This window comes from Hirundo rustica, chromosome 5, assembly GCF_015227805.2.
Source record: "Hirundo rustica isolate bHirRus1 chromosome 5, bHirRus1.pri.v3, whole genome shotgun sequence".
Classification (NCBI taxonomy): domain Eukaryota; kingdom Metazoa; phylum Chordata; class Aves; order Passeriformes; family Hirundinidae; genus Hirundo; species Hirundo rustica.
In genome coordinates this window covers 63,080,869-63,107,942 of record NC_053454.1, presented here as the reverse complement: position 1 = coordinate 63,107,942, position 27,074 = coordinate 63,080,869, and the positions used below count along the sequence as shown (strand labels likewise).

The following is a 27,074-nucleotide window of genomic DNA, read 5'->3' as shown; positions in this document are numbered from 1 at the left end:
CTTTACACTGCAAGTAGCTACAGTTTTCAATGGGAATATTTAGAGAGAAAAGTACTGCATTTAATGATTAAGATCAAAAGCAACTGTATTTAAAAGTTAACTGCCTCAGTAATGCCACTTTCTGGCTGCCACCAAAATGCATATGCACGACTCTGAAATAGGAATCTGTTTTAAGCAAAAACTCAACCTTTCCCCCCCAACCTTTCTGTGCTGCTTTTGTTTCGTGAGAGGACACGATGCAAGTCCTCAGTGTGCTGGTGAGATCAGCTCTCTTCCCCGTTCCCAAGCGCTAGAGACCTATTCACCACAAGGGTTCACAACCAGCATTCGCCTATGTGTGAGAACAGAGAAAAGCCAAGAGTTTCAACTGTTCTGAGACTTAGGAAAGGATCACAAACACTGGTTTTTCATTGGATTATTGTTGTCATCAGCTGTTATTACTCTTGGAAGGCATACCATACCTCTAGGGTCTGCTCAGGGAGCTTGGGACAAACTGGCTTGCTGTGGGCACTTACACAAGGCTAAGCTGGAAAAGCCGTGTAGAAGGGCTTCCTGTTGTCAGCAGTTTCCTTCCTAGGAAGTTACTGAAAGGGCTGAAAGATTTCCTCACTTTTCCACAGTTACACTGGACCACTTGAATTTCTCAAGGGTACAGGTTTGAGGATTTTGGCAGTCCCTATTCCAGAGTGATCTAAGGAAGAACAGTCCTTCAGTTTTGCTCTGAGTATAGTTTCTGCACTTTTGGAATGGTGTGGTGATATTTTTGAACCTGAAACACTTCCTTTGACTGTTAAAAAATTTGTACTCAATTTTATCTGAAATTACCAAGTTTTAGGAAAAAGTAACCCACAGGAACCTCTGAAATTGTTGATTTCAAATGTGCAAGGCACAGTTGGTGATGTGAATTGATTTTATTGGACAACATACTGGCCTTCCATGTTCCTGTTCAAGAGAATTGAGTAGAAATGTAAGATAGGCGTTGCCATTTTACTTTGGATCTTCCAGCCTCCTCCTCTGGACAGCTCACTATGCTGTCTTCATGTTGGGAAGGATAATAAAGCAGTGGCAAGAAGGAGGATTTTCCAGGATGGAGGGATTTTAAAACCTGTCCTGAAGGACAATGAAGGTTTTAGCTCTCTCTGCTCTGAACCCAAAGGAGCAGGGGGTGGCAGAAATATTCTGATCTCTGGTAAAAGAGATGCAGTGTAAAGCAAGAACATTTGCCTCGAAATTCCCTTTTCATTCCACAGAAACATCCAACTCTAGTTATCAAAACACTGAAGCAAGCTCCCTGGATAATAGAAGACAGCATCACAAAGAAGGAAGAAGGGTCAAAGAAGTTAAGCTCTGCCAGACAAGTATCAAACATCTCAAAAATATTAAAAAGCAATGCTTAATCCTAGTGGTTTTTAAAGCACACCCTTACTCATCAAGATTTTGCAAACTGAAGGTTTCAAAATAACCTAGGAAAACAGTTCTCCAGACTTCCCTGGTTTCTGATTTTTATGGTGGGGCTGGGCAAACTCTCAAAGGAAAAAAACCCTAAACATATGGAGGCACTCTCTTAAAGCCACAAGACAGATCCAGCATTGTGCCAACACGCCCATTCTGAACCCTGAAGGATAGACCTCAGTTCAGGATATATCACCTGCTCCAATCTCTCCATTATGATGGAATGTGTGCTGAAAAAAAAAACCCTTAATTGCCCACCACAAAGCATATACATCAGTTAGTTCTTAAGCAGTAAATTTAAAGCAGGATTATGAGATTGCTGGTAGGTGTTCAGAATTTTGAGATAAATGTACATGATGAGAACTTGAAGGAAGTTTTATTTTTGTGACAAGTTATTCAAGTGAATGACTTCCAAGGGCAGTAAAGGAACAGAAAACCACTCTGATTAAACCTCAGTAGATCCAAGTCCATAAATTAAAGAAGATAAATAAGGTAGCGACCATTAGTCTAGCCTTTAAATAATTCATAGCAACTGAGTACCCACCTCTAACAGGTTGTAGAGTTTTTTGTAATTTTTTTTTTTTTCCTTAAGGAAGCATGCCTGAAGCACCAAGACACAAGAAAAAGAAAGAATATACAACTCAACCAAAACACAGTTGTTGGTGTTACTTGCATTTTACTCCATCTTTGTATTGTGCCAAAGAGAGGGAGATTTTGATCCCTTTTTTTTTTTCTCCTGGCATGGCCTAATAACTGATAACCAGTCTGGGTTTTAAGTGGGTGACATGCAAAACAGTGCCTGACACCAGCACAGCTTCCTGCAACAGGATCACTATGGCTCAACATGCAATTTTTACTAACATACTATTTTTAGACCCTGATGTGGTCCCTGTAAAGCCTCAGGATGGTTTTGCTGTTCAATACTTATTCTAGACATTAATTTTGTGATTGGTCAGAGCTGACATGAGTGTTCTGCCCCTACATTTTGGGCCTCTTTCTTAGTAGCTCTACAAACTGGAAGACAGACAAACCCCACCTGCCTCATACAGATGTGGATATGGCGAAATAGAGCACCTCTTCTGTATTTCATGGGGCTGCTGTTTAGCCTGCCAGGCTGAACTGCAGCCATAGGGAGCAGAGCCACTGAAATTAGAACAAGCATTCCTGATCAAGTTCTTTCAACAACTGGACCAATAATCCAAATGATCTCTCACTGGCAGATTGCCTTTCACTGATTCCCCCGCCTGAAAAGCCTTTCTTCGAGAGATTCCTTTTGCTGAAAATGCTTAAGCTTCTGAAAAGTCAAAAGTGATAAGAAATAATCTCTAAGCACCTTCGCTGCCCTGCCCAAAGTGCCACCAGCTCCTGTCCCTGCTGCATGACCCTGCAGGAAGGGATCAGCTCAGCCCCAGGCTTGTGCCAGCAGGCTCCTCACAGCCCAGGGAATTGCCACCTGTTCTCAGCTTGGGCACATGCTGGCTTTCCCCGTTCCAGGACTTGTCAGCAGATTTGGTTAGTATTCCTAGAAAATCCTTCAGAATCACGAATGATTGATACTGGAGACCCTCAGTGCTTTCCCAAATAGGCTGTAAATCTTCTCAGCGGGTAAGGCCGACACAGAGCAGTAATCACTGCTGGCAGGAAACCACTGCAGCCATTCCCTGCTCCCGCAGCTCCCCTGTGGATGCTCACAGCCAGGCTTTAATGCCTTTGATCTTCCCCAGAATGGGGAGCAATTGCCTTAACTTGTCTGTATGGCCCCGGTTAAAATAAACCCTGCTTTTTATTCATGTTCTTTATTTTCGGTTCATACTTTTTGCCCTGTTAGACTTGTCCCCTTGCTCTTCATTTGAGCTTTTTGCCATTAGATGTTCTAACAAGGCCAGGAATTCCTTTTTCCAAGAAGAGAGACTGGATAATTGCCATAGATGCTTTTATATATCTGTGCACCCACACTTGTGTTGTTGGTCAAGGTGCTCTCACTGCCAGGGTATCTGTGCCACACTCAGCATCATCTCTCTTCTAATACTAAATCAGAAGCCACCTCCTGAGTTCTCAGGGATGTTATTCACTGCTTACTCAGGAGTGAGTAGTAAATTTGGTGCAGTATCACCCCATTCATCTCCTTCAGCTGAAGCAGGCTAAACCTCTGGAGGGACAGATGCACTCCTCCGGGTCAAATTAAATGCGGGTAGGCTCCTGGCAGTTTTCTGTCTTTAGCACAGAGTTACAAAACAGCAGCAGAAGTAGATCTGATAAATTGGATATTCCATTCAAGAAGGAAAAATATTTTTTTCTGTTTGCAGGAAACATACTACACAAATACATGCACATCACTACCATTTTCTTGCCTCAAAGAAACCCACCTGTACTGTCAGACCTCACACAAAGGCAGCCAACTCCAGGGGAGTGCTGAACAGACCTAGGTAATAGCTCTACAGTAAAAAATAGGTCTGCAGGCAGAGCTGGCTGTGTTCAGCCCCAGCCGAGAGCTCCCTGTGAAATGTTTATATGGCACTATGCATCAGCACGGCGCTTCACGGAAACAAATGCACGAGGAAATGCAGTCCCACTCCTCGGGAAGGCAGGGCCAATGCCCTGCTGGCCTCGCTGGCTGTGCCCAGTGCTCTGCAGCCAGCACTGGGAATGGCATCATTTGTAGGAAGGACTGGGTGAAGAGTGCCTCCAGGTCTGTGAGGTTTGGCAGTTTCCCTCTGATCCAGGCCCTGCTATTCCAGTCAGGTTTGGCATAGGGTATAGGGCAGGTGACTTCAAAATGTCATTAAAGATTTGACTAGCTGCAACCCCTAAGCTGCTTTCAAACTCCAGCCAGTAAGTCAATAATGTGGACTCTTCCTAATTCCTACACTGGTATTATCTGCTATAAGTATGGGAAGTGGGCTAAAATCCTTGCCACGCAGAAATCATCAACTCAGCTTCACTGGGCTTATAAATTCCTCACCAAGTTGAGTTTTAACAAGTGCAGATACAGCTGAGTTGATTGTCCCCCTTATGACAGAAATTTATGCTCCAATCTGAAAGCTGAAAATAACGAACTTGGAATCCCGGTATTGCAGTGACCCCATCAGTAATGTCAGGCTAGACATCACTTTTTTACTGACAGCTTTCCTGTCAGAAAATAGCAGTGGCTAGTTATTTCACACCTTCCTTACAGTCATTACTATGATTTTAACTGCTTTGTGGTATTCCTATCAATTCCAATTCCTCTGGCTTTGAAAATTGTCAAGACCACAGCAGGGTTAGTCAGATTTTTTTTTTTTTATCCTAGCATAGATTTCAGGGAGGGAGCAAGAGCAGGAAGAGGCAATCAAAAAATCACATCCTGACAGCAGCTGCTTGCAGTGCAAAGAAACATTGCTGCAAGTTCTCTTAGCTTTTTGTTTTTTCCTTCCAAAATTTTTCAGCTGGAAATTTAAACTATTACTTTGTAGTCCTCTGTCTTGGTTTGAAAGACGGGTATCTGCTAGGGAGGGGCAGGGCCTCTCTGGGAATGGGGAATTCCAATCCCCTCCCTCCAAGTTATTATAATTTAGAAGATTAAAGAGGCTTTTCAGTCAGAGCTATGGGGAAAGGAATAACAGTTCTTTACTAGTAAGTATAACAAGGCAAACAACAACAACTACAGCATTAATAATAAACAGAACCAGGAAACTCGAGGGGCTTTGTTTCTCAAAGCCCGGGGCAGTCTGATCCCTTGGGACCCTGAGAGCACCAAGCTGGAACAGTGGAAACTCCTGGGCTGGTGGCTGGGACAGCAGGATGTTCCCGACAGGCAGGGGAATGTCCTGGCAAAGTGAGCAGTGCTGAAGAAGCCGTGATGGCCGGACAGGGCTGGCCCAGCTCCAGCAGGGCAGGCAAGGAGCTCCGAATTCCTGGGCACGCGAGCACATAGTGGTATAATTCCCAGGGCCGGACTTTCTGTTGACAGCGGACTCCCCCCGCAGCAAGCAGCAGCCTGACTGTCCTCTCCAATGCTGAGAGCAAGAAGAACCCCCAGCTCCCTCAACCCTGTCCTTTTCCCTCCCCCAAAATTCGTGTGATCTTCCCCCTCCCGACTTTTGGCCATGTCCTTTGTGTTGGTCAAGCACCATCTAAGCATCAGCACTTAGTCTCTTAGTAACTTATAGGGAAAAATTCTCTAAGACATAAAAAAAGGAACAAACCTAACCCCCAACTTTCCACAGATCACCACCAAATTGCTGCACAGAACAGCTTGGGAATGAACCTCAGGATTAGGTAGCTGCACAAACATTAAGGACAGATTTTAGGGACAAAAATGAATAAATGTATTAAAAGACTTCTTGGTATTGATAACAAATATGGGTCATAAAAGCCTGAGAAAACTGTCTGGAAGTAAAAAACAATTTTGGTTGGAAGGAATTTCTGGAGGTGATCTAATCTAAGCCCCAGCTCAAAGCAGAGGTAATGTCAGTTATATATGTGCAAATATTTGAACACATTTTCTATCTACAGTACATATAAAGTATTGTGCATATAGTGAGTATATCCATATTTTATATACACACACGAAAGAGAAGAAACCTGCAGTGGAATCCCTATCCAGCACTAGGATCTGCTCCCAAATGAATAATGATTTTGAGCAATGGTAGATGAGCCCATTTTTGACAAGGTTCTCAGTCATATCCCTCAGAAGGTGATGGGACAGTGTAACCTTGGCCCTATACCCCTGGGATGCCAGGCATTGGCACATCCTCCTGCGCCAGAAGCACTTCCTCAAAGGAGTCTGTGCAAGTAAAACAACTCAAGATGACAGCAAATTACAGATACACTGCAAACTAACTTCCCCTCCTTCCTTTGATCTCCTTCCAGACTGCATGAACAACTTTCTCACTTGCTCCACACCTCATGCATCCTCACCAACAGGCTCTGTAGTAACTTGGGTTGGTGTTTCCTTGGGCAGCTCTGCCTCGTGGAATGCCCCAGCAGCAGAGCATCCTGAGCACCGTGACCACACAGACCCTGCCATGTACACAGGAACCTGCAAGATCTGGAGTTTTTGCTGCTTCCCAAAATTCACAATCCCAGCGTTGTCTCTGGAAGGTCACATGCATGAGCAGGAGCCCTAATGAAATGCCAGGCTTTCTGCTCCACACTGGGGAAAGGTTAAGTCCTGCAAATCCTGTGTCCCTCCTGTGCTTTTCCTGATGCTCTGTTTCTGGGAATGTCCCTGAGATGTCTCCAAGTGTCAGGAGTTTGGTTCTGTTTTGCAGAAATAATGTTTAGAGGCATCATGAAGATATTCTGACAGTTTTCAAGCTAAACAATGTCTGTTTCAGAGACTCCTAGGGTTTTCCTCCAAAACTAGATTTTAACTTTTCACCAGCTGATCTCACAGACACTGGTTCTTTCTTTCCCAAGAACCCTTCTTGTCTCTAATGCTGTTACCTGCTGTGGGAACAGAATGAAAGGCACAAGAAACAATCTTGGTTAATAGAATACTAGCAAAAGGACACGGATCTGTGCATCAATTCCTGTAATTAATCCTTTTTTGGTTTAACTGAAGTTTCAGGGATCACCGATCCCTGTCTGTGCACCTGCACACACACAAACCCCCAGCTCCATATACATCTGTCTCCCTACAAACAGCCCCAATATTAGCCTCACTTTCACCAGTAAGAAATATGAGATTCCATTGTGTCTGCTCAATCCATCTGGCATCTCACCCCAAACACCACTGCACATGCAAGGAAGGGCTCATGCTTTAGCAGCTCTATTGATCCACACAGACCTTTGGGTGAGGAGGAAAGCCTCTTTAATTACTTTGGCTGACTTTCAGGTTCTGTTTTGCCTTAACAATGTCTTCAGAAATCCAGTACTGCATTTTAGCATTGCTATCACTTAACTTAGATTTGGAGTTTTGCTCCCCAGAGAGGCACCTTCTACCTCAGCCTGGCCAGCCCATGCTTGGCATCAAAATCAGCAAGTCACTCATTTGCCTTCTCTAAGGATTTGATAACCTCTACACTTCCCTCAGCCAGAGGTATTTTGACCTTTAATTAAAAGGAAAATTTGTTGCCTTCCACTCAGAAGGCAGCAAATAATGAACTCATTAAAATGAGGTTACTGTTCAGGCCTTAGAGCAATAAGAGCCAAAGTCTCATTAGCAGCTAACAATCCAGAACACAGCACATAAATAAACCTAATATGGCAGAGCAAAATGCCTTGGTGCATTAAATTTGAGCAGAATCAAATGTTTACAGTCAATGATGTCTGGGGCATGAAGTTTTAATGTACTTAATGAAGGAAAGCAAATTGCTTCCTATTAGGCATGAAATGTTCCTGCAGAAATCGCCCCAAAAAGTTTATTATGTAAATGAAGGATAGAGTAATAATTAACAAGGACATAGCAGGAAAATATCAACTTCTTCTTAATAAATGCACCAATTATGAAGAATAAAGACACGGCAACTTCAAATCTACAAAAAGGTAATTATATGGATTAATGTAAAAGGTTGCTGAACACAATATAACGAAGAAACTGTATCTTGCGGGTGTCAGAGAGAAGCTTCACTGACAAAGCAAAGAATCAATTAATAAAGTTAAATCCACAAGTTTTGAGACATTCCAGGCAATTAAGGGTTTGTGTTTAAAAGAACAGGTTAGATTACCTTAAAAAAAGGCCCTGTCTTTGCTTAGTCTGGCATGGAGAAGTGCCTGTTCGTCCATGTGCAGTGTGCTCCATGGTTCTCTCCTTGGAAAGTGATAATTATTGAGCATGATCTATTTAACTGTCCAAAATTAATCACCTGTGGGTTCAACAGGGAATACCAGTTGTATTTCCACAGACATGCAATGGGGACAGGGATGGCAATGGGACAATTGAACCCCCAGGGAAGAGGGATTTCCTGTGGAGGGACAGCAGGAAGAGTGGGAATAGCAGTGTGGTACCTGGCCTTGGAAAGGGAACAGCTTTCCACCTGTTAAAATTCAATAGCCCTTCTCCATCTTGCAGAACCTTCAGAATCGAATAAAATAAATACCTCCTGCTTCACATGGAACCTGTGCAGATCCCAGGGAGGTTTCTGGCACTGGATGCCAGGGATGTGCATCTTCTCCACCTTTTCATTAAAGACAGGGAAGGCAGACCCTAATCACCTAAAAAGTTTTTTCATATTAAGGATGTGGAAGATATTACTGCCCTTCCCCCAAACAGACAAGCGGTGACAAAATAAGTTTGGACTGGCTTAGCTGACAATATCTTCTTAGTGTTACAAAGAGTGAGGTCACAACAAAAAAATTTAGCTGCATATTATATAAATTAATATGTATTTATGGAAATTGAAATGGCAAAAAAAAAAGTCTTTAGGGCCAAGCCAAATCCAGTTTGAGTGACAGATTTGCCCTTTAGACAGAGGAAAATGCTTGACACACTGCAGGTTCCAGGATTTACATCTTAATCCTCGCTCTGTGTTTTTAATGAGACCTCACTGGGCTGGAAGGCTCCTGCCTATCCCACAGCTCTGTCATCTTACTGAGATGTGAGGGGAGCGGGAGAGAGGAGCCCAGGTGATGAAATGATGTTTGTTTCATACCCCTTCTTATACTATGTGTTAAACGATGATAATTTCTCAAGATGTTCTTCCCTCAAAGGAAAATTAAATTGATTTTGCTCAGCCCATCAGTCTTTCCCAACATAGCTAAAATGCTCTAGATAGCTTGGAAAATTATGTTCTAAAATATAATGACTCAGATTCTATGCTTCTGACTTTAATGGTGTCAATTTTGTGCCAGTTTTTACCAGCTAGGGATTTTCCTCAGTGTCTCAGCTAACAGTGGTGTTCATCTCCAAGGTTTTACATTTTAGTGAACATTTACTTGTTATATATTATGTAAATATAGTCCCATATGTGAAATTGTCACAGGATTGAAATAATCCACTTACTAAGTGTCTGGCAAGATGGGCTGGAAACCATACAGCTACCTTAATATTTAATGCTAAAGCATCAGATTTACTGTCATAAGATGACTTTATTTCCTTTAGCAAGGAGAGGAATTTGTTTGGTGACTGTTGTAGCTGATAAACACTATCTCTGTTTTACATCTTTCTTGCTACCCAACGTACGCTTCTATTTAAAATAAGGCAGATGAACCCTGCCTGGAAGTCTCTTGTATTACACTCACACGCCTCAGCTGCTTCAACCCTGGTTTCATTGTTTATCCTGCACTGGAGATACTTTTGGTTTCTGGTCCCAAGTAGGGGTGCTGGTTGTTGCTTAAATTAGACCAAAAAACCATTTTCCTGCAAAGTTAAGTGATATTGTGAGCATACAGAACATAATTTTTTCAAATGAAGGACAAGATTAGCTGGGCTGGAGGTGTGTGTAAACCACTGCAATCATTTTATCTTTGAACTCTACAAGAACATGAAGGTCCAATCAATAGAAGTGTTATTAATAGATAATAGGAAAAGTTCTTGAGAGCCACATAATGAAGACATGGAAAATTGATGAAAACAGAGTTTATAACCTATTCAGCGCTGGCAAGGCCAATAGGGAGATAAATGCACTCCGCATCTCATCACATGCAGTGCACCCAAATTTCACAAGCTGGGGATCCAAAGCAGATCTGTGCACAAGGACCAGCTCTAGGAGCAGTGCAGAGCTAACAACCAGTAGTAAACAAAGTAAAGCTCACACAGGCTTCCCCGTCTTCTGTCTTTCCCTAGTAGCTGGAAAGATGTCCAAAATAAAAACTGCACAAGTGGTCAAGACTACCTATTTCTTCCATAAGCAGCACCTTTTCCTTCCATTTCATTCATAGTGGGCTTAGCTTGGAGGAGAGAATAAAAATAAACATTAATTAAATTAAAAATTCATTTCTGACACAGACACTGCTTCTACTATGGCTCAAACCTGAAGCTTTGCTCATTCACACCTAAGCCTAAGTTAGCTATTCAGACACAGCCCAAAAAGGTCCTGCAGGTAAGTAAATCCCAATGCCTTCATGCCTAGATGACGGGTAGCATTCCTAATTTTATTTTGGGTTTTAAGTACATTTTATCAAGCTTCACCAATAACCCAGAGCACAGGTGACCCAGTGATCCAGTGTATTGATCCCTCTGAGTGGGATCACTGCCCCAGTGGATAATATTCTGGGCCAAGCCACAGAACCATCACCTCCTTGGATTGGAAGTATTTTTTCTAGTCCATCAAATGCTCATGGAACAAATTGTGCTCTCTGTAATAGTTTTATAAAAAAAGAAGAGCCCAAAATAATATTAACTTTTCTAAATCCATGTTAATTTCTTATTTATTTCAGGCTTTACTAGAGACTCAAAATTTACTGCGCACTCAGGTTGCAAATTTCACCTTCAACCTTGGATTTTCAGGAAAATTTTACCACACAGGTAAGAAGGAACTTCATGCTCTCAGGTAGCTGCAGTTAAATAGGTGCTAGAATTTTAAATCCAGCTATAAACGTTCCCTTTCTAACTAACCCAGTGGCTCGCCGGGAAGTGTTCCACCATTTCAGTATCTAATTCAATGTCCAAAGGGTAAAGACACACTATGGATGAGCTGCTCAGGTACACAAGGATGCCCTTGGTGTTTTCCCTGAAAGATGTGTGGCGGTAAATCTTAGTGTTATAAAGGAAGCAAAGCAGTTGCAGAGATCTCTAATTCCACAGGAGACAGGCCAGCACAGAAGACAGAGTAAGGTTTTTCCAGTGTGATAGCTATGATGAAATATAAAAGACCAGGAAAATCATGCCTCAGAATCTCTGAGGAAGCAGAAGCATTTCAATGGGATGCACCAGATTTTGTTACGCCTATGAGGGTAATCTGTCTTGGTGATTGGCAAATGAGGAGGCATGATAAGAGGAAAACATGATGAACAGAAATTTGCATTGAAACCTTGCCCTGTCCACACTTGGTGCAGTAATAAGCTGCACACTTGCACTGTGCTTCTCTGGAAGAGGAGGCACTTTCACAACTCCTTATCCTTGAGACTCATTTCTCATTTTTGCTCCATTTCTCCACAGCACAATACCACCTTTTTAAAGATGTTATTGCTTTTCCTCCTCTTTTGGCTTCCCCTTTGCTGCAACTCCACTCAGGCTTCCCTCTGGTGCCACTGAGCTGTGCTGCTTCCTGGTACTGCTGAGTCAAGAAGAGACCCTCTGCATGGGAAAAACCTCCCATCCTTCTTTCCAAACACCATAACCCTTTCCACCTCTGGAGACCAGCTCCAAAATCCTCAGCTGTCAGCCAATTCAGCCACACTCACTGAGTGGTGCCAGGGAAATTTATCTGGAGCATGGGAGAAGGCAGAAAGAGGACGGGAGGGTGAGTTTAAAAGCTAGGAATGATGCAGTTCCTGCTTTCCTAGACCATGAGGCAGCCGTGGAGTAAGGCAGGTCATCCTGGGAGAAGAGAGATGAGGAAATCTCTGAGGGATGAGTAGAGAGAAGGCAAAATGATGTATTTATCACTATCACTAAGTCCAGGCTGTTTTCCTGTTGTGCAAGCACTTAATGCTGAGCAACTTCTGCCCAGGAAATCTCATGGACTAAAGATACAGGCTGGAGAGCTTGGGAAAAATGAGAGGCAGACGGAGATGGAATTACTTGCCTGGAGTCATATAACAAGGCAGTGGCAGAGCTGTGGTCAGGGAGCAGATCTGGAGACAGAACTACAGCACTCTCCTCGCTTCATGCTGACCCGCCAGTGCAGCTGTTCCTCCTGGAGATGACCTGGACATACGTGCAATGCAACAAAACCCACAAAGCAGCCCGAGGCTCTGAGCTGCCCTAAAGCAGGAACCTGCTCGGTTGTGGCCATCTCCAGAGCAGAGCTGGTATCAATCATTCGTGTCCACTGTGGAGGAGGGTGATCCATGGAGGGGATGAGATAGAGAAAGAGATGTTTTTACTTAATTAATATCATGACATAGTGGGCAGTGTCTGGCAGTGACTATGCAGCCTTTGTGAAAACCCCACTCCCTTTCCTTTCTTCGTCCCAACACCCGTCATATTGCCACGGGTTTTCTGATACAACACTGACCAATTTCAGAGTTGCTACTGCTGTAGAGAGAGAAAAGAGGAGGATGTGCATGTGTGCCCATCTTCCTAAAGTTCTCAAAGCTCCCCAAAATAGCAGAGAACTACTTCCCAAGCAAAAGCATGTCCTTGGCTCCATGAGGAGGTCTGAATGCTGCCGGGTCTTTAACAGAGCACTTCATTTACTGGGTAGGGATGGCCCTTTGTCATGTCAGCTGACTAGAAAGGCTTCAGCATATTCTCCACGCAATACACAGTTTATTGACGCATTATAAAGAAAGCATGGAAAGGTGTTCTTTAATTACTGTACAGGTGGCTTGCTGACCCACAGAGGCTTTTACTATCAGATACTCAGCATGTTCTATCAGTGCTCCGCAGCTGCCATGCCTTATTGACTCCCTTAGTGTGGCATTGTGCTCTCCTTTCCAAAACGGATCATTTTAAAACTACAAGAGTGAGGATGTGTTGGCAGATTAAACTGTTACACATTTTCACAGAAAGATGCTGCTGACAAATCAGATATTGCAGTACATCGGGCCACATCAGTGGGCAAACTCTGCATTGTATTAACACCACTAACAAAAAGAAAGAGAAGACCCTGTTAGTTCTGCAGCTCTAACAAACACTTTCCACTAGTTCATGCTGCAACAATTGAAATTAAGACATTCTCAGGATTTGCATTTAAGATGTACAAAATTGTTGGCAGCTGCTTCCAACTCTGCTTCAGTTTGGAAATCCAAAGAGACATCCAAGTACGATTACAGTTTTAAAATACGGGGTTAAATATCATGCACAAGCTTTGAATTATTACCTGTGTAAAGCGCACTCAAAGCAAACACATGCGCACCCTGTTCATAGGTTTTATGCATTTTTCAAATTTCACATTTTAAATGAAGGAAATTACAGAAAGTATGTTGATTGTACAAGAAATTAAAACCTCAAGGTCCCTTGTTTAGCCTCCAGTACCCTGAATAAGTGGTTGGGCAGAATTATTTAAACAACATAAGCACCCACCAAATGCTCCATTCAAACTTTGCCCGAGATTTTTTTGGAAATAACACTAAGAATTCATGCAATCAAATAGCATTCTTTTCTAAGGTTTGTGAGAAAATTTGACCTCATGAGCAATACCATCACCTAAAGTTAAATGTCCAACCTTTCTGCCTCACCTCCAGCCTTACAGGATGGGGTTATTCTTCTTTAAAATGGAAAGCATTACACTTCATCTTGTTACAGTAAAAGAAACGCCAAGTTTTATTAGGTGTATGTCTAAATTTACAAAGAAATTAATGAGGAAAAGTAGGATTTATTTCAAGAACCACACTCTACTTCAAAAGTTGATAAGGCACTAAAATTATACTGACCTAAATCTACTCTGATGGTAGTTCTTTATGTATTTCAAATACCCAATTTCTTCCTCTTCATCCCTAACTTTGGCTTATCGAAGACATCCTCAGTTGCCTCACAAACCTCATTCTCTCCCTGCTCTGTCCCATTGTGGAAGCCTGTGTTAGGTTCCTTCCTTTGCTCATGACTGCAGGTGAAGCACATACCAAAAAACCAAGCCAGCAGTCGCTGCAAAAATGCAGGGCCCAGAGGGAGCAGCCACCAGGCCTTTCTTTTCAGTATGGAATTCCCTAGTAACCAAGGTTGTTTTCTTTTTCCAGCAGCACTCCCATCAGCAGGAGCAGCTTCCTTAGAACTTGCACAGTGCTGCAAAGAGGGGAGCAAAGGGATTCAGTGACTCTGGGAGAAAGTTTCAAAGTACTGCTCTCCTTGTGTAGTGGCATTCCTCAAAAACCGCCACAGAAATGAAAAATAAAAGCCAAGAGCTGAAGTGCAGGCACTGAACAGGCATCTTTGGATGTTCCTGCCAAGTAAACAGTGACATCCGTGGAGCATTTGCTTCCAATGCATTTTGCAAAACATGAAAGGGCCTGTAAGAAGACAGTATTTCTACGTTTGCATCAGGAGACTGATTTTGGCAATTATTTCTTTGACTGCAGCAAAATAAAAGCATTCAAATGGCAAAGAACGTGAAGGAAACCTGCTAAAAAACAAACATTGTTGGTGGTTTGAGGGTGAAGCTATTGGAACGTCACTTTGCCTTTCCAGGCTGGAAAAGCAGAGCAGACGTGTCTGCAGATGGCAGGAGCAGCATTGTGTCCTTTCTCAATTGGAAGGTTTTCTTTGTTACAGCCATATAGCCTCGCTTCTGCCTGAAGCAGATACCCTTCACTAACACAGGAGTTTTCACTGGGTTTACTTCAAGATTAAATCTGGCCAAAATTGAATACTGAACCCTAAAAATATTTGGAAGCCTTTTGCCGTTACAGCTTTGTGCTTTCCACCTAAGTATATTTTAAAACCTGCTTCACACTTTACCAGAAATTATCAGATTTCAATTAACCAAGGTTAATCAAGTGGTAGTTACAAGGAGGATGGAGGGGAAGCATTGATAAGATTTCCCTTTTATTCATATGTTGCCTCTATGGAGAGTATTTTGTACTTAACAGTGACATTATTATTAAGACAAAAAGGAAAATAATTGATATATGCTGAACCTTTTCTTTAATACTGATTGAATGTCATTATTTGTCCAGCTTTCAAAAGACCTGGAAAACAGCATTAATATTCCTGACACTGTTTTGTCACAATAAATAAAAGCAGCTGGGTTATGGGCATGAAAAGATAGTGTGGCATTAAAATAAAACAAATAGAGAAAATGGGGAAGGGAGGTATTTATAAGATCATACATGTTTTAAAAAATTCTACTGTTTATATTTAATATTCCCATAGTTTATAAAAGTAATAGCAATGCAGCGATACAGGCCAAGGACACTGGATTTTTTGGCAGACTCTTCTGGATTTAAAATACAATTATGGGCCTTCTTTGTTTTTCTAGTATTTTTTTTGTCCCTTTCTTCCCCCTGCAGGGACTGAGGAGGAGGATGAGGGTGATGACCTGCTGCTGAGATCTGTGGATGAGTTCTGGTGGTTTCCCCACATGTGGAGTCACATGCAGCCACACCTCTTCCACAATGAGTCCTCACTGGTGGAGCAGATGATCCTCAACAAAGAGTTTGCAATAGTGAGTAAGAGTTGCCAAGAGATTTACTAGGATGCCTTCACTTCCGTGGCCATTGTTTCCACACTGGTTTTATGCTTGTCTGTACAATACCTATGTATTTACTCACATATGCAGGGGCAGTGAGGTTAGAAACTCATCCCAAACCCAGCCTGTTTGCAACTCAAACTGGGTTTTGTCTTAGCCTTTCCTATTGACACAGAGGGAGCAGCCCTGCCCCAAGTATCCTGGCAGGACCACAGGGATCAGAATCATTGAAAACACAGCAGATACCAATTGGCCTTCTAAGCTTTAGGCAGTAGTTTGTACACAGGTTATCAGCTTCCTGAAGTCTGCTGCCAACATCCTCAGTAAGGCAGGGAAGAAGTTGCAGTGAACCCTAAACCTGGTGTATGGTTTGGGAGAAGTCTTGATGCCGACAGAGCCAACAAGTGAAGCTGCTGGATTTCACTGGGCCTTTTTTTAATGACCTGCTTGAAAAATGCTCTTTATATAGTTAACCTCTTGCTAATATTGATAGATAATGGTGCTTCTCTTTTCCTCATTTGTGCTGTGAGCTTCCAAAAGCCACACACCCCCTTGCCCAGACCTCACGGAACTTGTACTATTTACGGCCTTTTCAGGACAGCTCTGCTGGCTTATTGCACACGACAAAGAGAACCTGAAAACTATAACTGCTGGCTTTGGAAAAGACTCCATGTGGTCTTTGGCAAGGCACAAAAATGCCAAGCAACCAGAGCTGCCCACAGGAGCAGAGGGACACAGTGAGGCTTTCTGAGCTGCTTTGGGAACAGCAATCCCAGCCCTTCCCAGCCCCTTCCTCCCACCCCGCACACAAGCCAAGGCGCATCAGGAAAAAGGCAGAGGCAAATGCCCGAACAAGCAGTTGGAAGCAATTTATTCCCTTGTTTATGGCAATATTTTTCTAACAACCTTTAAAGAAAATTAATTAAAAATGGCTGAACTGTTTACTCACTATGCCAGACTTCCCCTGCCTTCCCATCTCCTGCTTGGCAGGATGACTTCTTTTCCTTTCTACAATTCTACTTCCCTGTCAGCCTCATTTCTGGCAAAGCCTGTTCATCCCTTTTGTGTATCCTGGCCCAGAGACCCAAACAGAGCTGAGATTTTAAATGCGAGAGCAATTTTTTAAACAATCCATATCTCAAAAGTATACAGTCTCTTCATCTTTAAACCTATAGGGAAATTCTCCTAGTATTTTCAGGAAGCATGAAGTCATCGAGGTCAAGCCACCTTTGGGAGCAAAATCTACAGCATAGCCTGAAAACAGAGCTGGTAATGGAATCTGTTTGAAACTTCAGCTCCAGAACGATAAAGCCCATGTCCTGAAGGGTAGAGACTCCTTAGGGTACCTATAAATAAGGAGCTGATGTCAGTGAAAAGCTGCTGTTATTACACTTTTATTTCCTGCTAACATTTGGACAGGAGTTGTATCAACCCCTTGACCTTGAATCTATATGAGCTGTACGATTTACTTATGAGAACATTTCTTTTCAAAAGGCTTCCTCTGAAATTCTCTCTTGTGGGAGAAATTTATCTTCCCAATATGACAGCCTTCCTGATAGCTATCAGAGAGGTCCCAGCCATGACTTCAGAGTGGGGTTGATGCCTCCCTGGCTTTCTCATCCTCAGCATCGTGTCCTTATTTGAGAAAGAAACTCCCCATTCTGCAGCTGCACTTCTCTAAGCCCTCTAAGTTAAAGGAAACCTCTTTCCATTATTCTTTGGTTTCACAATGTGGATCCAAATTTAAATCAGACACCTGGAACAACACGCAGAAAATTTGCTTGATGTTGTGCATGTTTTGTTTGTTGTCCACTATCTTTATTTAATATTATACTCAGGAGAACACAGCTTGATGCTGGTGCCATTTTCTCTTTAATTTCTCATTTATTGACCATATCTCCCCACCTCCTGTTTTGGCTACACGTGGAAGTGACACTTTGTGTCAGCTTCTGCGAGGAAAGCTGCAGTAATTATTTGGAAGTGTGATCACATTAATTCTTCACCTAATGTGCTACTTTCTTTGTTCACTTTTTTTTAAACATGGCTGAGGAGGTAACAGGGTCTTCAGGAAGGGAGAGCACATCATTATATCCAAGAACAATACTCAAGGTTTCTGAAGATCCCAAATAACACGCAAAAGTTCTGTTTATTAAGACCTTTCGGCCCCTCTGGCTGATAGATAAAAGCCTTGGCTCTGTTTCACATGGCTTTACCCACACCTCCTAACAAGGCTCTATAAAATGGGAGCTTACAATTGCAGCCTGCCTCAAACAGCGCTGCCACAACACACAGATAGAAATCAGGTATCTAAACAGCTCTGTACACACAGAACTAATTGCTAATTAGGTATCTAACTGCCTTGATTTCAGTGTGGATATGGACGCCTTTGTGCATCTTCCTTCAAGGATTCTCTTCTGTTCTGCTTGTGAACCAGGAGACTGCCTTCACCCAGAGCCCTCCAAATTGCTCCATGTATCACTGAGATGTTTATCTTTTCCACTGCCAACATGGTGAGAGGAAGAAACTTCCTCACATCTTGCATAAATGTCATTGTCCCATCGCTCTGGATCTGGCAGGCAGCAGGGGATGCTGGATGCCTGGCAAAATCCTTATCCATGTGTACCTCAGTGATGGGCCCCACAGCTGCACCATCCATAGCCCCATTCCCAAAGTCCTCACTGCCTGATCGCTCATCAAGCACGAGATCCTCAGCCCCAGAGGAGCAAGAGACAGATTTTAACTGTGGTAAAGTAAGTTAAACAGGCTACCCAAAGCTTTGCTATTCCAGTGCCATCCGATTGATGTAAATAAGGATGGTGTGTTCCAGAGCCTGCCTAAGGAAATGGGAAATTACAATTATTTTGATTATCAGTTGGGTTTGAGCTGATCATGTTCCGTAGTTTAGGATTCTTTCTCTGTCCGAGGACCCCAAAACCCTTTGAAGACATTAATGAACAAAACTCAGGGTTAAATTACACAAACTGATAATTCCTCAAGTATTATTCTCCTTGTTTATAGACAATACAAGGGATACACAGAGAGGCAAAAAAACTGCTCAAGCAGAAGTCTCTGATAGCATAGATTCCAAATATAAAGCAAACCAAGTCTTCCCTGCCATCAACAAAAAGATATTCCTCCTCCCCCTTTGTACAACCTTATCTGACAAAAACAAGTAGAATGTATCTAATCCGAAGCCTGTAGCTCTTTATTTCATCCCTTGGTTTGTTTGCTCAGTGATTATCTTCTGTGCTCATTTGTGAGTACAGAGCCCAAAGCACAGTGGAGACATGGCAAAAATTGTCAGTGGCTGTACAAGGCAGCTGTGAGCTGATAGGAAGAAGAAAGAAAGATGTAAAACTAAACAAATCAATTGAGAACCTGTCTAGTAACACTCCTCGGCTCCCACCTCCTGCTTACAACAACTGCAGATGACATTAGCGCTTCCCCTGCCTGGAACTCTTGAGCTGCTCAAGCCACAAATACACCATCAGCTTTTAACACACCAATTAAATACCAACAATATGAGGGCCCAGTGACCACATAGCCAAGGCAAAGCATCTGCATGTGATGAAAAGAGCCTAATTTGTCCCATTATTAATATCCGTACTTAACGTGGGGAAGGAGAGATGCCCACTGGAGATTGCCTCTAAAAATGGGCTGTAAATATAGGATAACATCATCCTGGGCAGCAGGATGAGATTTATTCTGCCTCACCTTATTTTCTTCTGAAACACTCATTTGCTGCATCAGACAAAGCCAAAAGGTTGGGAAAATGTATCTGAGGTTGTATTTAGCTTTTGCATCTAATAAATGCCTTCACACCTGCACCTTGACTGTGTGAAAAGATCCACAGGAGACATAAAATTTATTAAATTAAAAGTTTGCGTTCTTATTTTCTCAGATAATGGCAAGTCATACCTACATTCCAAACTAAACAGACAAGTACAAGTTTTGAAATGGAAAAAAAACCCAATGTACATTTAAAAATCAGAAAATTGTTCCTTAGAATATACAAGAAAAAATGTTCAGTACAGGTATTTCTCATATCTTGACACACCAGTATACTCCTCCTTTAACACGAGTTTTCACTCCCAAAGCAAGTTTAATAACCAAATGACAAGAAAACAAGAAAAGCACAACAGAAAATCACTAAAAGGGGACACGCAGTATTTAATCTTCCCAGGTAAACTGCAACTAGAACTGCCCGAAGAAAATACAATTATTTGATAGTTGTTTCTTCTTTACTCCATATTGGATATCTGGGTGCCTGATGCATTTGTGTGATGAATCATGTAGTGAGCAGGTTTTATTCATAGACTAATCTGTTTTTCATGTTGAGAACTCCTGAAAAGCTGCCTTATTTTATTTGTGAATGGCAGATCACCACTTCAGCATTCTGTTGCTATGGTAATTCCAGCATCAAACAATCAGGAGATAAACAGGATCTTACGCATATTCATCCAGATCCCATCTTTGGGATATGTCATCCAGAGCAGTGTTCATTATCAACCCCAGGACACGTTGGCCTTACATCTATGTTTGTGTACTCCTCACCCCACATTTGGTGAAGGCTTGTACATTCCAGCTGAGACAGGATATTCAGGTTAACATTTTGACAGTCTGAGCATTGCAGACCTCTCAGGCATGGCAATAAATAGCCAGCTTTAAAGAAATCTTTTGATACAGCTTTTTACATGTCCGTCGCAAAAAAAACCAAAAATAGAGAACAGAGTTATTTACTGTCTCTCATTATAGAGCTATCCTTCATTTCACCCTTAAACTGACTCATGCCTCTCAAGTAGGTAACAGCATTAATAGACTGAAATTACATTTTGTTCTCAGTAAATTACAAAAGAGAGAGTTTGGGTTTCTCTTTCACAAGATCAGTCAGTAACCTGAGGTCTTTACTATAAGGAAGGGATAATTTTAAGTGGTTGCATTATGTGATGCTAGAATGACTGTTCCCTTAGTTAGGATTTAACATAATTTTTGCCAATGAATCAAATCCCTTTCTTTGTTAAGTACTTGAGGATGCCCAGCAGAGCCTGCTGTTCCTGGAATTAAAGTAATCAATGGATAACGTGGGCAAGAGGAAGGACAAAAAACACCATAAAATAATCATCTCATATTTCAGCCATTTCCATTTGGACATCAGTTTTAAAGGAGTAGAAAACAGCTGACATGCCCAGTAGTACTGGGAGCAAGATGAATTTGTGTCTTTGGAAGATATTTTCAAGATAACCTATAGACTATATTCCTGAAGATGCACATATTTCCATATAGGAATGAAGCTAAATATACAATATATTTATAAAATGTAAAAGTAGTCCAAGCTATTTTTTGCTACTACCATAATACCATGAAAGAAATAAGGAGGTTTGTAAGATATGTGGAAAATCTATTTACTGAACTAGGAAGGAACTTTTATCCTATGCCAGAACTACGAAACAACATCCCGTGTACGTCACTGCAACATTTTTTTCCCATTTAGAAGCTTAGTAAAAAAGCAGCATTGGTTTGCTAGATTACCTTTAAAAAAAACAGGTAGGATGCATATTAAAATACGTGCAATATGTAATGGAACAGGAGGCAAATCTATTCCATGCAACAACAATGGAACATAATCCAGCAGGATTCCTTCTCACTGTAGTTACCAAACTGAAATTCCAGTTTCCCTCCACCTCCCCCCTCATTTTTAGCTCGTGCTACAGTAGGTGCAAGTCTGTCCAGGGACTGCGGCTTCTCCAGTGCCACTGTGTGCAGGAAAAAAGCTTTGAATAATTCCATGGAGGTATTTTTGTGTGTTCCTAACTCTGTCCATCCCTCTGGTGCGCTGCAGGAGCATGGCATCCCGACCGGCATGGGCTACGCGGTGGCCCCGCACCACTCCGGGGTGTACCCAGTGCACGTGCAGCTCTACGAGGCCTGGAAGAAGGTGTGGCACATCCGGGTGACCAGCACAGAAGAGTATCCACACCTGAAGCCTGCACGGTACAGACGGGGCTTCATCCACAATGGCATCATGGTACACTGCATTTCCATGTTCATAGCAATAGTACTGCAGGGACCCCAATGGGGGCTGGCTTTACTGGAGGCCTCGAGTTCCCCAGCATCCTTAAAATCCCCCAGGACCAAGCAGTTGTAAGGATGCTGAAAGAGTGCATTTGTTAGGCAGTTTAAAAGAGGGAAAAAACCAAGTCACGCAGACTCACGCAACTGCAAAAGTATTCCTCAGAAACTAAATGTGCTCATGGTCCCATCAACTACCAACCAAGTCATGGCTGCACTCTGTGAAATCATTAAGCTGCCTAAGACCTCTGTTCCCAGCTCTGCTTCATCTTTATGCATGAAAGGATTAGAAATCCATCACCTGAGAAGGTGAACAGGTGTAAGTAATCTCCTCCAGCACTTATGCAAGGCTGAAGTTCCAGCTCTGCTCCTGCAATTCCCAGAGCCAGGACTGGGACACCTGCCTGACTCTTACAGCCTGTGCACATGTGCCGGGGAGAGATGGCTCCTCTCCCGTGCACTGAAAAGTGCACAGAGGACAGGAAAACTTCTCAAGTCCTTTGGCCTCTCTCCTGCCAGCCAGCTGCAAACCTCTAAAACTGGGTGTGCTAAAGTGAATGGATGTTGAAGTCCAGGGCATTCCTCTGGCTGCCCTGGAGGGTCAGAGACCTGGACAGGGGGGTCTGGGACCCCGGCCCAGAGCCCAGAGAGACACTGGCTTTGATCTCAGTCCATGGGAAAGGCTTCCTGCACTGCGAGAGGGTTTGCAGGCCACAAAAGTGTGAAAGATAGTAGTTTAGCGTATCACAGGGTGAGGAAACAGTAGATTTGGGTTTTTAGCATTGAAGTGAATGGGGGCAAGATGGAGAATTTGGGACGTTGTCTCCTGCTTCTTCTTTCTTCTTCCCTCATTCCATTTTCAGCAGTGACGGTGGCACAAAGTAGTAAAGAGATTGGGTCAAAGTAGGGATGACCTGTTTAGTATAAGCGATAGGTATTGGCAAATTACGATAAATAAAGAACACGTAACAATTAGTATAAATGATAACGACTGCCCAGCTCGGGGGGAGTCACCAGATGCCCGAGCAGCTGCACAGACCTTTGTTGGGCACTGAGAAATTTGTAAGATAAGAAACAATAAAAGAAGCAAGCAACCTTAAAAAATCAAGACCTGAAGACTCCATCTCTTTTTTTGTGTTTGGCTCAGAGCTTTGCAGAGGGCAAAAGACTCTAAAACCACCTGAATATCGGGGAAAGCCCCTGACAAATGTTCCAAGTGAGGGGTCAAAGCCCTGCAAGGTGATCTGAATAAAGCCTGCACATACCAAGTCAGAATTGTGATCCCCTAAACATGGCAGAGGGAGTACTTCAAACCCAAGTCCCTGTAGAGTCCAGTTACTACTGGAATTGACTCAAAATCAGCAGTGTTTTCACACACGTACCCAAATGCTCCACTAAATGTAAGTTTTGCTTGTTGTTCTAACTGAGTTAAGAAATATAAAAATATTGAATTGCATTAAGGGAAACAAAAGTCCTTCCCCAGGTTGATTATGCTGCTGCAATACCTGTGAGCTGCTGTCCTTTTGTTCCCAGGTGCTCCCTCGACAGACCTGTGGCCTTTTCACTCACACTATTTTTTACAAGGAATATCCTGGTGGTCCTCAGGAGCTGGACAAAAGTATCAGAGGAGGTGAACTCTTCCTCACCATTCTCCTGAATCCCGTAGGTACCTTATTTTGCTATTTTTTTGGGTGTGCTGACTAACAGGGAGGAGGGAGGGAGGAAGGAAAGGAAGGAGATCAGGTCGGGAAATAAAAACCAGGATCACTTGCTCAGAGGTGACAAGCAGTTTAAGGAGTAAAGGAGAAAAATGTCTTCTGCCAATTCCCAGCTACAACTGTATGTGCAACAATTTCCTGGAAAATGTTTTAATTCCAGTTCTTTATTGTTTCCCAGCCTGAAATCAGGTCCCCTCGAGAGACTTGTCTGAGGCTGAAACTAACCTGTGAGGGTAGAAAAAGCTCATCTTGTTAATTTTTTCCCTTTTCCCATGAGCTTGGCTCCTCAGGCACTCCTCATACAGCTCAATGGATTCCACCACCACTGGCTCCTAAAAATAGGTTTTGAGCTGCTAAAAAACTGCCTGGTGCCATTTAAGACAGGAGCCTAGAGGTGCAAGGAGGAGGAAGGGAAAGAGCCAAAAACCCCATGTATCAATTACTTTTTCTTGACACTGTCCTCCCTCCTTCCCTTCCCACCCAAACAAGCTGCACTAGGCACAAGATGAATGTCCCTTGTCTTGCCAGGTGGCCTCGTTTTCAGTGAGTATAAACTGCAGTACTCATTGACTCTCAGAGCTAAAGAAACTGCAGGTGGAGCTGACTCTTAAATCCAGGTCACTTTTATTTAGACACCTGAATACAGATTTTTTGGTATTATACAGTTAGATGCTTATGAGTGAACGTTTTGGCTGGATAAGTTGGTGTCCAAGTCAGATTCAGCAGTCTTAAACAAATGGGGCATTTCTATCAGGAATTTTTCTATACCATACACTTGACACCCCATTTGAGAATAAAACATATCCCTCTTCTTTATCCTGTCTCCCCATTACTTGCAGTTCCCTCGGGCTGGCTTTTCTTCCCATACTTTCCTTAAGTGTAGCTTGGAATTCACACTGAGCTTTATCATACTTGGATGAATACCTGTGCATTTCTCACTTATGTGAAGATTTTCTCAGATTTGCGCAGTGCAGTAACCTGCAGCAGAGCATGTAGAGCTCCTTACCCCACGAGCAATGCTTAGAACGGCCCAAATTCCTCAGCCAATCTACGTCCCAATAACTTGAGAGTGCCGTAGATACTGGTGGTGGCATTTGAAACAAACTGTAATGACCAACTTCCGATTAAACAATTTTTCAAGGGGTTTATAGAAACTCTGTCCCTTCCTCAGGTTGTGGCTAGCAATTTCAGGAAATTTATTACAAGTACGTATTAAGCTCAAATACCAAAAATGTTTGTGCTTCCACAAAGCAATGCCACAGAGATGGTTAAATTAGAACGTGCCCAAGGGACACTGCATTGGAGTAAAGTTTGCAGAGAGACTGTCAAGGGGATCTTCTGATGGAATTTTTTTTTAAATGGCTTCTACTGAATACTCTGTGGCTCAGAGAGTATTTTCACTTTCTAATTTATGAATCCTAAAGATGAGTCATGTCTGGCAGAGATGATTTAGTAGTAGGCAGAGGAGGGATAAATTCCACCAAGACAGACAGAAATCAAACCAACTTCCTTCGAGTTTTAATGAGGGTTAGAAGAATCCCAGGCAGACCTTTCCAGAATCCAGCTAAGGCAGCAGGCTGCTCAAGTCTGCAGTTTGGGGTACTTACTCTTTGCATAAACACTTCAAAGCAAAGCTCATTAAAGTTAGTGGAGAAGGCTCAGCAAACAGACTGGGCTTGAAATAAACCCAAATAGTGAAACTCTTTCAAAGGTATCAATCCAGCTCCCCTCTGAAGGGTTTCCTTCATTTGGAGGCTTAGGGCACTAACAAGGAGCTTCAGATGTACGTACAAATAAGAAATACAAATACAGTTTGGGGCAGAAAAGGAAATATCTTCGTGGACTTTTGCTTTAGGTATTTGATACAAGTTAGAAAAAATTGCAGTTAAAAGTTTCTTATCTCCCTTGCCAGACCAAAGCTGGATGTTCAAACAGAGTTAAGTTATAATCATCTTTGATGTTATTTACTATGTGGTTTGACAAACATCAAAACCCAGTTAGTCACTAAATCTTAATTAGGCCAGACCTCCCAAAGGCTGTAGCATCAGCACTTGCACAGCAGCAGTGAAAAGCCAGCAGCAAAACCACCACACTCATTAGAAAGAGGGGAAGAGGAAAAAATGACATCTGAAACTTCAACCAACCAAAACATAAAAAAGCTTTACAAAACTGATTTTGTGCCCAGTCTGATTTTGATAGCAAAATAGAACTTGTCCCAAGACTAAGATTCTTGTGACAGCCTAAGTATCTCTAGTAAGTGTAGTTAGATCTTAAGCCAGGAGAACACATTACTCAAAGAAATACATTGCTACTCATGACGTATCCTCAAAGCCAGGAATGCAATACTAAAGAGCATCAGACGAGAAAAACACCATGTCCTTAAGAGGAATACAACACTACCCAGCTATGTAAATATGTTAGAAAATTCTCTGGTTCTGAACAGCATTGTGAAAAAATATTTAGGTTTTCTGCAGGTGTGCAGCATTCCACAGCTCCAGCAGCAGAAGCAAAGTCAGCCTGAAACTTGTAAAAGTTTATTTTCTGCCTAAAACCATTTTGAACAGCATCATGTCATTTTTTCTCTTCCTAAACCTTCCCAATTCTTTACAACTTTTTGCAGTGCTTTGAGGCACTTTCAAAGATTTTTTTTTAACATTTGCTTCATTGGGTTATATAAAATGGAAAAAAAAAAAACCCTTATGGCATTTCAAGGAGTTCAACATTTCAGTTATTTTCAGCCTTTTTAAAATTCTACCTCTCACTATTTGCTTAGCTTCATTGTGCTTTAGAATAATTTCTCAGAGAACATGAACCTAAAATATCCCTTCCTCATTGTTTACTTCACCAGTGCCATACCACATTCCTTTCCTTTTAACATCTTCCCATCAACACTCCAGGCACTTCTGGCTTTGCCACATTCCATAGAGAAAGACAAGTTAACCAGCAAGTAAACCAGCCTGCTGCTTTAAGGTGCCTGCTCTTTCTTTGGAAGGGGAGTTTGGTGTGGAAGCTGTGGTGTGCCGAGGCATTTTCCAAGGCTCCCAGCATGACCAAACACAGAGCAGGAGGTGAAGAGAGCAAATGGGATGAACAGAGCAAATCCCTCGCTTCGCTTCCCGATGGAATCCATGGAAACTCAGAATTAAAAGCAACCCATTCGTAACATGCAGTCCCCAAAACTGAAATGCAGAAGCAGGTTTCTCCTAGGAAAAGTAGGAAAAGTTAGAGGACTCTATTGGAGTTGAAATTTTCAGGGGCATTTTCCATATCCACATGTCAGGCTCCAAACCGGGTGGGTTCTGTGACCTCAGTCTCCCAGGAAAAGCCATGACATGTTTAATGCTTTTACAAACTGTTCTATTTATCACCTCTTCAGCATCCACAAGGTCTCCCACTATCTGTTTGATAGCTCCTCTCCTTTCCTCCCCTGCTCCACAGGCCATAAACAACAGCCATAAACATTTAACAGCCAAGATAAGCTAATAAATACAGCCCTAAATATTATTGCCTCTACAAACAACAGCGAGAGAGTCATTTCTCCTAAAAAAACACCGCTTTAAACCAGAGAGCTTTTTTATTAAGCCAGCAAGTGACAGCACAAAAGGCACCTCAGTCGAACACTACCACAAAAATTAGCACAGGGGGCTTTGAGGAAAAGCAGCCGCTGGCTTGGTTGAGCAGT

General features: G+C 42.4%; 1 protein-coding gene across 1 annotated transcript in view; it reads left to right on the top strand.

The window, feature by feature from the left end:
• The window catches only part of LOC120753294 (bifunctional heparan sulfate N-deacetylase/N-sulfotransferase 4), a 70,788-nt gene that overhangs the window by 24,612 nt on the left and 19,102 nt on the right, over positions 1 to 27,074 (top strand). The window contains exons 4-7 of the mRNA XM_040065377.2: positions 10,753 to 10,840; positions 15,427 to 15,581; positions 21,445 to 21,630; positions 23,208 to 23,336. Of these exons, the coding sequence (XP_039921311.1) occupies positions 10,753 to 10,840; positions 15,427 to 15,581; positions 21,445 to 21,630; positions 23,208 to 23,336 (558 nt within the window). The remainder of the gene's footprint in view (positions 1 to 10,752; positions 10,841 to 15,426; positions 15,582 to 21,444; positions 21,631 to 23,207; positions 23,337 to 27,074) is intronic.